The 13,289-nt window shown below is 41.7% G+C and overlaps 1 protein-coding gene across 14 annotated transcripts in view; it reads right to left on the reverse strand.

Moving 5' to 3' along the window:
• Window positions 1-13,289, reverse strand: part of LOC138751919 (obscurin-like) — a 755,203-nt gene that overhangs the window by 604,919 nt on the left and 136,995 nt on the right. For 13 of the 14 annotated variants that reach the window (XM_069914884.1, XM_069914878.1, XM_069914879.1 and 10 more), the window contains exon 14: window positions 11,153-11,419. In XM_069914884.1, coding sequence (XP_069770985.1) covers window positions 11,153-11,419 — 267 coding nt within the window. Of the gene's footprint in view, window positions 1-10,280; window positions 10,601-11,152; window positions 11,420-13,289 lie in introns of those variants that run through there. The other variant, XM_069914887.1, reaches the window with a different exon arrangement.

The raw sequence follows: 13,289 nt of genomic DNA on the forward strand, positions 1-13,289 counted from the left end.
ACTCCGACAATAAATCTGAACTGAACTGCACCCATCTCTTCCATTTTTTCTGGCAGTTTGTACCACATATCCAGCACTCTCACTATGGAAAAAGTTACCTCTCAAGTCTCATTTAAATCTTTCCTCTCTCACCTTAAATCTATGCATTCCAGTTTCAATTTCATGTAATCCAAACCCACCAATTTTCCCCTGCAACCGTGTCTGCCTGTCCTGCATCGGACTTGTCAGCCACCAACAAGCCTGCAGCTGACGTGGACTTTTACCCCCTCCATAAATCTTCGTCCGCGAAGCCAAGCCAAAGAAAGAAGATAATGGTCACTCTCAGCCTCTTATGTTCCAGGGAAAAAAAATCCCCAACACATCCAGTCTCTCCTAAAACTTAAGCCCATCACTCCCAGCCACATCTTTATGAATCTTTTCTGCAACCTATCCAGCTTAATGACACCTTTCCTAGGTGACCAGAATTACACACAACACTACAAGTGCAGTAGTACAAGCACCTGAACAGTTGTTACATGACATCAAATCCCTTGTACTCAATATCGTGACCAATAAAAGTAAGGATTCCAAATGCTTTCTTCACCATCCTACCCACTTCTCATCACTTTCAGGAAACAGTGTACTCCATATCCTTTGGTCTCTCTGTTCTGCAATACTCTCCAAGGCCCTGCCATTTACTGTAAAAGTCCTGGTTCAACTCCCCAAAATGTAACAACTCATACTTTTGCTAGTTAAATCCCATCTGCCATTCCTCGGCCCACTTTCCCATTTGACGTGAATCCTGTTTTAATCTTAGATAACTTTCTTTACAGTCCATTATACCAACAAACAACCGCAAACTTACCAAAGTACCCAGGAGAAATGTGGAGAATGTTTAGGAACCAATTGCACACAATTCTGGATAGGTCTGCCCCACTGAAACAGGGAAAATATGGAAGGATAAAGGAGCCTTGGTTAACAAGAGAGGTGGAACAGTTAGTCAAAAGGAAGAAGGAAATATACTTCAAGTTTAGGGAAGCAAAAATCAGACAGGTTCTTGAGAATTATAAGGTAGTCAGAAAGAAACTTGAACTCTGATTAGCTGCTGCTGGCTGGCCTCCAAAAACCGATTCTATCCATGGCACTTTGCATGCTCCTTATTCCACTCTGTCTTCATCAGTCGATGAGGTTGACGATTGTTCCAGTCTATAGTTAATAAAGGCCTCACAGTTTCACAACTTCAATTTTTTGTGATTATTGATGGTGCATCAATTTTATTAACTATAATTTTTCAAGAAAGATGGGACAGTTCCTGAAACCTGAGAAGCTCAACATCAACACTCGATCGTGTGATGCCCCGAACACGGTCGAACTCTGGTTACACTGTCTTGAAGACTTCCTAGTGGTGGCTGCAGACATTATCACCATGTACGTTAACCAACTGAGGCTCCTCTTCTCACGAGTCAGGCCCCAAGTATTCCTGATGATCAGTGATGCCAGTTCCTACCTGGCAGCCATGGAGATTCTGAAGGCCCAGTATTGCAAGAAGGTAAATGAGATTTAAACCAGGCACCTCCTGCCACCAGAAAGCAGCAACCCATTGAGTCAAGCGCCGAGTACCTTCAGACCCACCAGAACCTACACAGACAATACGACTATAAAGCCATGATGGCCACTCAGAATGTTGTGAACTTCATCCGGGACGCTTACGTGGCTGGTATCCACTCCCGTTATATAAGGCAGAGATTACTGGAATAAAAGGTACTTGATCAATAGAGCTGATACTGGAGGTGGCCCTCCAAAACTCAGATGATTACTTGGTCACAGCGGGCGCCGCTATCTTGGGACGGGGGTTTGTCCCACACCATGAATAACTGGTCACCAACATCGTCCCACTTCTCTACTGACCTGACGTTGGCCGCCATTGCAGGTGATCACCCCAATTGCTACTTCTGTGGCAGGTAAGCACCCGAGGAAATGCTGCCCTGCCAAGGAGGCGGTATGCACGAAGTGCAAGGAAAAAGGGACATTATGCCAAAGTTTACCATTCCAACCCATCTGCAAAACCTAGCAGATAATCGCCACTCCAGAAAGCATGAGTGGTATCATTTCCTCTACAAACCAGCGACGCCATGAGCGAGCCATAGAGGCCGCCATTTTGGACTGCATGGCAAACGTCATCTTTGCTGGCACCACAAGGGAACAGTAAGAGCAGCCATGTTGAGATCGTGAGCACCCTTCAGACTCAGACAGCGAGTCTATACTGGCCTCCATCACCCTGAACCAAGAGGCACCACACAAACTCGTCGGGTTCATGATGGACATCCAGGTAAATGGTCACATTATTTGATAACGGGAGTACAGAAAGTTTTATTCATTCCGATACTGCTAAGCGCCTATCCGTCAAAGTAGGCCCATCAAACACAAGATATCATTCACATCCAAATCACATACGGCAGCCATCCATGGATACTGCATGGTGTCCCTGCCATTGGAGGCATAGTTTACAAACATTTCAGGCTACTTGTCATCCCACAACTCTGTGCCCCCTTGCTACTGGGGCTGGACTTCCAGTGCCAATTTCAGAAAGTTACATTGAAATTTAACGGGCCTCATCCCTCATTGGGTATTCTTCACGAATGACCCAAGGTCGACGTATCACCAGCTCCAGATCCGCCCGGAAAACTGCAAGTATACTGCCTTTGAGGTGGATGGCCGCCTCTACCACTTCCTCCAGATCCCAATTGGCATCTCCATCTTCCAGCGGGAGCTGGACCACATGGTGGAACACTATAAGATGCAGGCCACCTTCCCTTACCTTGATAATTTGACTCTCTGTGGCCACAGCCTGCAAGATCATGATGGAAATCTCCGTAAATTCCTCCAGGCAGAAAAATGCCTGAACCTTACTTATAACAAACACAAATGCATGTTCCAGACAGCACAACTAGCCATCCTAGGCTGTGGGGTCGAGAATGACATAATTGGCTCTGACGCTGACTGCATACATCCATTGCTGAAGCTACCTCTCCCACAACCCTCAAAGCACTGAACAGATGACTCGGGTTCTTATATCACACTCAATGGGTCGCCAACTGTGGACAAGATTCGCACATTGGTCAAAGTCACCACATTTCCCTTGCCGGCTGCATTTGACAGTATCAAGGACAACATCACCAAGGCAACCATGCATGCTATAGATGACTCCCACCGTTCCAAGTGGTGTGCGGTGCGTCCAACTTTGCCCTGGCTGCCACGCTCAACCAAGCAGGCAGTCCCACCACATTTTTCTCATGCAGGGCCCTGAAATTCCCCACTCCTCTGTTGAGAAGGAGGCCCAGGCCATCGTGGAGGCAGTCCACCACTGGAAGCACTATGTCACTGGAAAACTATTCTCTCTCCTCATGGATCAGTGAGCGGTTACATTTATGTTTAATAATAAGCAGAAAGCAAAATCAAGAATGATAAGATCCTCAGGTGGAATCGAACTGTCCACTCACAACTATGACATCCTCTCCCGGCCTGGCAAACTTAACGAGCCCCTGCTCTAGCCCATGGGACTTGTGGCAATTTCCAAATGGACAGACAGCACACCCTCCATAATTACCTTGTCACCCAGAGTGACTAGGTTTTTCCATTTTATCAAAGCTCAGACATACCATACTCCTTTGAGAACAATGACTAAAGACTGCCAGGTCTGCACTGAATGCAAACCACAATTCTACCGACCAGACAAGGCACACCTGATCAAAGCTACAAGCCCCTTCAAGTTTGCACAATAATGCTGCCACAAAACACTGAATGTCATGACTTGTTCATGACAATAAATCCCGATTCTAATGTACATGAATAGAGTGAGGTTGGTACTGCTCAGGGATAAAAGGGGAAACTTCAACATGGAGGGGAAGTCCTTAATGAATACTTTGCTTCAATATTCACCAGGGAGAGGGAGGGACCTTGACAAATGTGAGGTCAACAGAGAGTAGGCTAATGTGTTGGAGTTTGCTGACATTAAGAAAGAGGTAGTGTTGGAGCTTCTGCAAAATAATAGGATAGCTAGGTCCCTGGGGCCAATCAAGATATACTCCAGGTTACCTCAAGATGTGAGGGGACAGTTGCTGGGGCATCGACGATGATCTTTGTATCCTCCCTGGCCACAGGAGTGATACTAGAGAATTGAGGATGATAAGTTTAGTTCCCTTGTTCAAGAAAGGTATAGGAATAATCCTGGAAACTATCAACCAGTGAGTCTTTCGCCAGTGGTGAGCCAACTGTTAGAGAGGATTCTCAGGGGCAGGATTTACTACCATTTAGAGAAGCCTTATTAGTGATAGTCAGCATGGCTTTACGAGAAACAAGTTGTGCCTCATGAGGTTTGTTGAGGTCGTGACAAAACAAATTGACAAAAATAGAGCAGTGGATATGGTGTACATGAATTTTAGGAAGGCATTTGACAAGTTTACAGATAGTTATCAGGCTTGGAATCCATGGCTAAGTGGATACAGAAATGGCTTACCTTAGAAGGTAGAGGTTGTTAGAAGATGGAGCATATTCTACCTGGAGGTCAGAAACTAATGATGTTCTTCAAGAATCTATTCTGGGATCCCTGCTCTTGTGATTTTTGTAAATGATTTAATGACTAAGTGGAAGGGTGAGTAAGTAAGTTGGCAGATGATACAAAGGTTGGCTTTAAAATAATCTGGTGGGGTATGAGGATCCACGATGCAGTGAGATTGGTGATAAAGGTAAACGAGAATCATCAAAGCAAAGTGCACTGAAACACAATGGTGGCAGACAAGCAATGAGGTAAGATGGGTAACCTTAATTCTGTTCATTTTAATGCAAGAAGACTGATGGGGAAAGCAGATGAACTCAGGATTGGTACAGAACAATGGGATATTGTAGCCATAATAGAGATGTGGTTAAAGGAGGAGCACGTCTGGCAGCTCTTTGTCCTAGGGCACCATAGAGACAGGTGTGATAGGAATAGTGGAAAGAAAGGTGGCGAGGTTTGCAATATTAATCAAAGAAAATATCACAGCCTTCATTAGAGAAGCAGCATCCATAGGATGTAAAGGGTACCCAATGTTTCACACCTGAGACCTTCATCAAGATATTAACAAAAAGCAGGTAGGTGCCTGGATAAAAAGGCAGGGGAGGAGAGGAGAGCAGAGAGAAAGGGGCAGAGGGAAGAATGCAGGTTAACAGTTGAGGTCATAGGTGGATATAGGTTGGAGAGTAGAAGAGAAAAATGCTGAAGTGACAGGGTAGCTCTCTGAATGGACAGGGATGGGAAGGGGGTGGAGAGCTGAAGGAAAGGAGACAGAGGTATAGGGAAAGAGAGTCGCTCGGAAAGGGGCTTAACAAAACTGGAGAAACTGATATTAATGCCATCTAGTTGGACAGTGTACAGGCAGAATGTTATGTGTTGTTTCTCCAATATATGGGTAGCCTTGGTTTGGCAGTGCACGAAGCCATGTAAAAACATGTCAGTGTGGGAATGGTGTGTGGAATTAAAATGGGTGGCCTTTGGGAGGTCCCTGTTATTACAACGAACTGGGCAAAGAGGTTCAAAGATATGATCTCCCAGTCAGCATCCAGTCTCTCTGATGTAGAGGAGATCACAACAGCAGCACCAGATGTAGTAAACGACCCTGGCAGGTTCACAATTTAATGTTGCTTCATTTGAAAGAACTATTTGGGGCCCCAAATAGTGATGAGGGAGGAGTTGTGCATACCCACTAATGACCTGTCCACTTGTACTCCTCCCCCTATCCCTTTGTCCCTCATCTCATTCAGGCACCTGCCTGCTTTTCGCTCATAAGGTTTCGCTCATAAGCTTTTCGCTCATAAGGTTTCAACTCTGAAAAGACGCTGCATGAAGTATCTCCAGCACTTTTGCGTATTCCACTGTTGAATGGGAGGCTTTAGAGGGCAATAAGGAAGCCCAGGACACACATGTTTCCAGTATGGTAAAGAGCAGGTATGGCAAAGTAAAGAAAGACTGGTTAACATGGGATATGGAGGCACAGAGGAGAAAGTATATCAGATACAGGCAAACAGGTTTGAGGGAATCCCTTGAGAAGTACAAGGAATGTCAAAACATAGTGAAGAGGGCTAAAAGAGATTTGAGATGGCTTTGGCAGATGGTGTAAAGGACAATCCAAAAAGATTTTATTTTAAATTATATCAAAAACAAAACAAATACGAGGGAAAGAATAGGTCTCCTTAAGGATTAGGAGGGTGTCTATGTGTAGAGACAGAGGAGATGGGGAAAATCTCAATGATTTTTCTGTGAATGTATTTATTGTTGAACAGGACAAGCAGGAATGGGAAGGGAGGGAAATAACTAAAGATAGCCAAAGGTATTCCTGCATCAGTAACGTAAAGGTGTTAGCAGTCTTCGATCATATCAAGGTGAATAAATGTCTGGACCCAGACCAGGCGCAACCCTGAATATTTCAAGGAAGAAGACATATTTAACTCTTTGCTGAGAACAGAAGTTCCAGAGGACTGGAAGATGAAAATTGCAGTGCCCAGTTTAAAAGGGGCTTTAAGGATAATCCTGGTAACAAAAAATCAGTGGCAGGAAAAATGGTAGAGATGATTCTGAAAGATAGAACCTATCAACATTTAGTTGACCAGGAGAAAATAAAGTTGAACCAGCATGAATTTGTGTAAAGGGTTTGATAAGGTTCTACATGACAGGTATAGAAAGTTAGGCACACAGGATAGGAGGCCAATTAAGAGGGCAGATTTTCAGACTGCAAGACCGTCACCAATGGTGTGTCTCAAGGTTCAATACTAGGACTTCCCCTTTTTTTCAATGTACATAAATGATTTGAACAATATGTTTGTGACAAACTGAGTTAGTTTGCCAATGACATGAAAATATGTGCTATTTTGCAACAGGATCAAAATCACATGGGGAACTGGGCTGAGGAATGTCAGATGCAGTTCAACTTGAGAAGTCTGAGGTACTGCATTTGAACAAATGAAACCTGGGCATGATTTACTCTTTTAACAGTAGTATCCTAAAGAGAGTTATAGAGTAGAGGGATATAGAACGTAACAGCCCAGTAAGGCCATAAGACATAGGAGCAGAAATAGGCTACTTAACCCATTGAGTCTGCCTTACCATTTAATAATGAGCTGATCCATTTTACCACTCAGCCCATCTTTCTTCCCATTACCTTTGATGCCCTGGCTCTTCTGCCCATATGTTATGTCAACCTATATAAACCTACTCCACAATCCTTCCCTACCTCACACCCATACCCCACTCCATAATCCTTCCCTACTTCACACCCATACCCTCTATTTTTCTTACATCCAAGAGTTGTAAATGTCCCTATTGTACGAGCATTCACTACCATCCCCAGCAATTCATTCCAGACTGTTATGGACCCTGGACAATTTTATTTTAGGTCTAGGGAGTGTTGGGAAAACAGAGAGCTGCATAGGAAGCGCTGAAACAGTGCTGGGAAGGCTGACAGCTGTCAAAAGCGTGAGAGCCACGCACTGGAAACCAGTGGGCTCATGGAGAGGTGCCCACTGCTGTCAACTTCTTGCCAGAGAGCAGTTGAAGAGCCCAGCACGCTGAGTTTTGAACAGGTTATCACTTTTTCCATTGGTTGGAGGGCAGTCAGTTAGACTGTCAATGTGCTCACCTAGAAGACTGAGCTACTTTGTCTACGGGTGCTAACATTGTTGTCCTGGCAGCAGTTTGCGCCACTCTGATGCGCAGAGTGTGTATATACAATCTGGGCTTCCCAAGTCCCCTTCCAAGAAGATGACTTTGTGTAGCTGGAGTCAACACAAGACAGGGTGTTTAGAGGGGAAGACTTGTGTGATAGAAAGTCACTTGTTAACCCTAAAGTGGGCTTCAGTGCCATGAATCTCGAGTAGTGACTTGGAGGTCACTGGGTGAAAATTCCCATGAGAAGAAATCAAAAGTGGTTGTTTCCATATTCGAAACTCAGAGAAGTCGTAATTCTACAATGATCATGGCCATCTGTCTTCACCCCCAACTAAAAGACCAGTGTGCAACCAAATGAAGAATCCCTAGCCTGGAGACCAGACTCTCCGAGCTGTTCCTTTTTGACTGATGGACTTGACTGACTTGAGGTTTTGTTTTGAGAGTTTTCTTGTGGGGAATTTTGAGCTTGGACTGTTAATGGACAGTAATTTTTTTCTACATTCACCATTCACCTTATAAATATCTTTTGTTAATGTAGAGTTGCCGTAAAGGGTTATGTTCAGGTGTTAAGTCTATTGAGGTCATTCTATTATTGTTAATTTGTTAATAAATTTTGTGTTAAACTTAACCCATTTGTTTCTGTGTCTCTCGATTGCTGCTGGTAAGGCATAACAAGATACCCACCAGCTTCTGTGAAAAAAACAACCTTTCCTCTGATGTCTCCCCTAAACTTTCCTCCACTCACTTTAAATAGCTGGATTGGCTATTGTCAGGGGGGAAAAAAAGTGATGGCTGTCTACCACTATCTATGCACTGAAAATCTTATATACCTTTGTTAAGTTACCTCTCATCCTTTATCACTCCATAGAGCCCTAGCTTGATCAACATTGGTTCATAAAATACGTTCTCCAGACAGGCAGCATGTCTTAAATCTCCTTTGCACCATCTCTAAAGTTTCTATATCCTTCCCATAATGAGGAAACCAGAACTGAATACAATACCCTAAGTGTTGCCTGACTAGAGTTATACAGATTTTGAATTCAATTCCACTACTTATAAAAACCAGTACATTTTATCGACTTATGCAGACTTGGACCCCAAGGTCCCTATGTTTTTACACACTGGGAAGAAACTAACCATTAACTAATTACTTCATCTCCAAGACTGATGTTCCAAAGTACATCACTTCATATTTATCTGGATTGAACCACATTTCCCACTTTGTCCCCAAACTTTGCATCCTGTCGATATCATGTTATATCCCACAATAACCTTCTACACTATCCACACACCTCCAACTTTCTTGTTATCTGCAGACATTGATCCACCTCTTCATCCAAGTCATATGTAAAAAATCTCAGAGAGAAGGGGTCCCAGAAACAGAGCCCTTCAGTATGCCCACCAGTCACCGACTTCGAGGCAGAAGATGTTCCATCTTCTACCACCTTGTGCCTTCTACAGGCAAGACTCTTCTGAATCCACGCAGCCAAGGTTCCGTGGATCGCATGCCTCATCTTTCCAAATGAGCTAACCATGGGGGACTTTGTCAAATACCTTACTGAAATCCATGTACCCTACATCTACTGCCCTACTTCATCAATTTCTTTCATCACCTCCTTGACAAACTCAATTAGGTTCGTGAGGCACAAGCTCCCCCTCACAAAGACGTGTTGACTAGGCTTCTCTAAATGCTTGTAACTCTTGACCCCAAGAATCCTCTCCAAATAGTTTGCAAACTATCCACATAGGACTCACTAATCTATAATTCCCTGGAGTCTCCATCTATCCTTTCATAAATAAGTTGTCCAACTTTGCCATTCTCCAATCCTCCAGTACCTCTCCTGTGACCAGAGAGGACATAAATATCTCTGTCAACTCCCAGCAATCTCTTCCATCACTTCTGGCAGTGACCTCAAATATGTCCCATCCAGTACTGGGGACATGTCCATCAAAATGTTTTCAAGATCCAGCATTTCCTCTTTCTTAACCTCAACATACTCAGCACATTATCCTGTTCTACACTGACCTCACATTTACCCTTTTCCTGGTGAAGTATTCATTAGGTCCTTCCTACCTCCTGGTACATTCCCTCCATTATCCTTAAGCAGTACTACCTTCACCTTAGTCATCCTTCATCTAGCTATAGATCACATCCGAACTTTATTTGACCTTACTTGCCAAGACCTTCTTGTGCCCCCTGCTAGTTCTCTGAAGTCCATCCTTGTTCTTTCAAAGATGGTCTTAGAGTCACTATATAATTCTCATGAGCCCTTCCTGACTTTTGCTTCTGAAATTTAATGTATGCTTCCTTCTTCCCCTTGACTGGCTGTCCCACCTTTCTTGTCAACCATTGTTCCTTTATCCTACCATCTTTTCCCTGTCTCAATGGTTCAAATCTATCCAGAATTCCACACGTGGTCCATAAATATCATCCACATTTCTGCTGTGCATTTACCTGATAACATCTGTTACCAACGTACTCTTCCTTATTGCTGTCTAATCCATTTTCAATTAGCCCTTCCCAAATTAAACACATTCCCATTTGTCTACAATCCTTTGTCCATAGCTTGGGATTTATGCACAATATTTCCAAAATACTCACCCATCATGAGGTCTGTCATCTGACCTGGATCAACTACTAGATCCAGAATGGCCTCTCCTCTCACTGGCGCGTCCACACACTGTGTCAGGAATCCTTCTTGGACATACCTGACAAATTCTGCCCCATCTATCCCTCTTGCAGTAAGGAGGTGTCAGTTAATATTTGGGAAATTCAAATCTCCTACAACAACAACCTTCTTATTTTTGCACCATTCCAAAATTTGCCTTCTTCTGTTCCTCATTAGCCCGATGGCTATTGGGGTCCGATAGAATACTCTTAATAGAGCAATCATTCCTTTCCTGTTCTGACTTCCACCCACAATGACCAAAAAAAGGAGAGCAAAACTGCACAAAATATTCAACATGTGATCTCATCAACATCCTGTATTATTACATCACTTTTCCTGCTTTCATATAACTTGCTGTGGCCAAATTACAATTTGCTGTACTAACAAACTGCTACACCCTTATGCTTAATCTAATCTGCAAGTAAAACATGTTTTTAAATTCAAAAATCTTTCAATATAAGCTTTAAAAAATTGGCATAACTTTAAAATAAAATCTGAAAATAAACTTTCACACATTAATTTACTTTTAACAGTTTTGCATCATAATTTAAGTTGCAATCAAGCATGAAAACTTACATTAAACAAAAAACAAAACATGATGAATTTTGAAACTGAAATAAAATCAGAAAACTTTGGAAATACAATAACAGTAACCATAGTGAGGGAGAGACAGTTTAAAGTGTCTGTTCAATAATCTTAAATCAAAATAGAAATTTACATTTCATAATTAATTTTATTTTCTATGTCTAGAAACATTGTAGAAAATGGATTTTGAAAATGGAATTTATTTTATAAATAAACTTACTTTCAACAGTTAACCTTGCTTTTGTTTTTTCATGAAGTGTTTCACAAGTGTAATTTCCACGGTCAGCTAAGCTCACATTTTTAATTGTAAGAATCTGCCTGTTTCCATCCACCTTAATGTTTATATTTCCATCAGGCTGAATGATGACATTGTTTTTCATCCATTTGACATCACCACAAGCTTTTGTGAGCTCTACTTCCAAAATGGCTGTCTGTTTTTCTTCAACATTTATGTTTTCCAATTTCTTTTTAAACAAGGCTGGAGCTTCTGCAATAAAATTTCAACGTAAATTATATTGTATTGGGAAATACAGATTCCATGTGGATGAAATCATTTCTAATTATCTAAATTATCCAGTATTCCAATTAACTAAATCTATAACCCCTCGGAATATTGCCACTTTATTTGCTCACCTTATCCAGATGTCTCACGGGTTTGTATATTTCATTTAAATCTACTGACAGCCTCCTCTATTCAAAAAAATCTAGTCAGTTGTCCCTCAAATCTAAAAGTACAAAATCCAGACAAATTTTTCACAGAATTATTTTGTAACCTCAAAAGTACAATTCAAGGATGTGATGTATACAGTCCTTGAGCTGTGGCCTAGATTTGTAATTTTTTTAACTAAAATCATATGCTTTTACATTCTATGCTTATACAATAAAAAATTTACCTGCATAACTACCTTATAATCTGTTTTGCAATCTCTTTTTTTCCCACTCTCCCCTCAAGATGTTTTTTTAATAATATGAACACCCACCAATAAAAAATTTACCTGCATAACTACCTTATAATCTGTTTTGCTACTTTCAGGATTTGTAATCTCTTTTTTTCCCACTCTCCCCTCAAGATGTTTTTTCAATAATATGAACACCCACCAAGGTTAGAATGAATTTCAAATAGAATTGTTATTTGTTTTTTTTTCCTTTTTAAATAAATACTTATATGTTAACTCAAAGGGTATTCCATATCTGGAACAAGCTGTCAAAGGAAGTAATGGCAGTGGGTACAATTACAACATTCAGAAGATATATGGACAGATATGATGATTGGAAGGCTTTAGAAGGCTATGGACCAAATTCAGGAAAGTGGGACCAGCCTAGAAAACCAATTTGATTGACACAAGTTGAGCCATGCTATATGTCTCATAATAAGTAAAAACAAAAAATAGAAGCAGAAGTGGGCCATCTCACCCATTAAAAGCCTTCTCCGCTATTCAATAAGGTCATGGCTGATCTGGTTATGGACTCAGCTCCACTGCTCCCTGGTTCCCCATAACCCTTAATTACACTATTCTTCAAAATTTTTAATCGAAAATACATACAATGAGATAGCCTCTATGTGCACAGAATTCCACAGATTTACTACTCTGGGAGAAAAGTTCTTCTTCATTTGTCTTTACACTCCTGAATCTTGAATATACGTCACCTCATTCCAACCTCATCTACTACTAGAAAGAATCTTCCTGCTAATCTATTCCATTCATAGAAAACTACAGCATATAATACAGGCCCTTCAGCCCATGATATTGTGATGACTTATGTGAACCAACTACACGGCAATCTAATATTTTCTTATTTCACACCCATAACCCTCTATTTTCTTACATTCATGTTTCTGTTGAAGAATATTTTGAATGTTCCTATTGTACGAATTTTATGTTTTTAAGATCTCTCCCCATTATCCTTCTAAACCCCAATGAATATTGTCACTCAATCTCTCCTCATAAAATAACCATTTCCAAAATCAACCTGGTGAATCTCCTCTGCACCACAAGTATCTCTGACCCTTGTTATAAGTTCACATTTCATTTAGCAACCACACTTTAAGGGCTGCAAGCCTTCCATAACAAACCTTTTTATGTTGAAACCATCTACAGCTTGAGCTCTCAGACAGCATGGCACCATCAGGTCCAAATCATCAACAAAGTTAAATTACATAACAATTACAGCACGGAAACAGGCCATTAGGCCCTTCTAGTCCGCACCGAACCAAACACCCCTCTCTAGTCCCACCTCCCTGCACAATGCCCATAACCCTCCATCTTCTTCTCATCCATATACCTGTCCAACCTTTCCTTAAATAATACAATTGACTCCGCCGCCACTATTTCTCCTGGAAGCTCATTCCACACGTC

The sequence above is a fragment of the Narcine bancroftii genome, chromosome 1, assembly GCF_036971445.1.
Source record: "Narcine bancroftii isolate sNarBan1 chromosome 1, sNarBan1.hap1, whole genome shotgun sequence".
In the NCBI taxonomy this organism is placed as follows: domain Eukaryota; kingdom Metazoa; phylum Chordata; class Chondrichthyes; order Torpediniformes; family Narcinidae; genus Narcine; species Narcine bancroftii.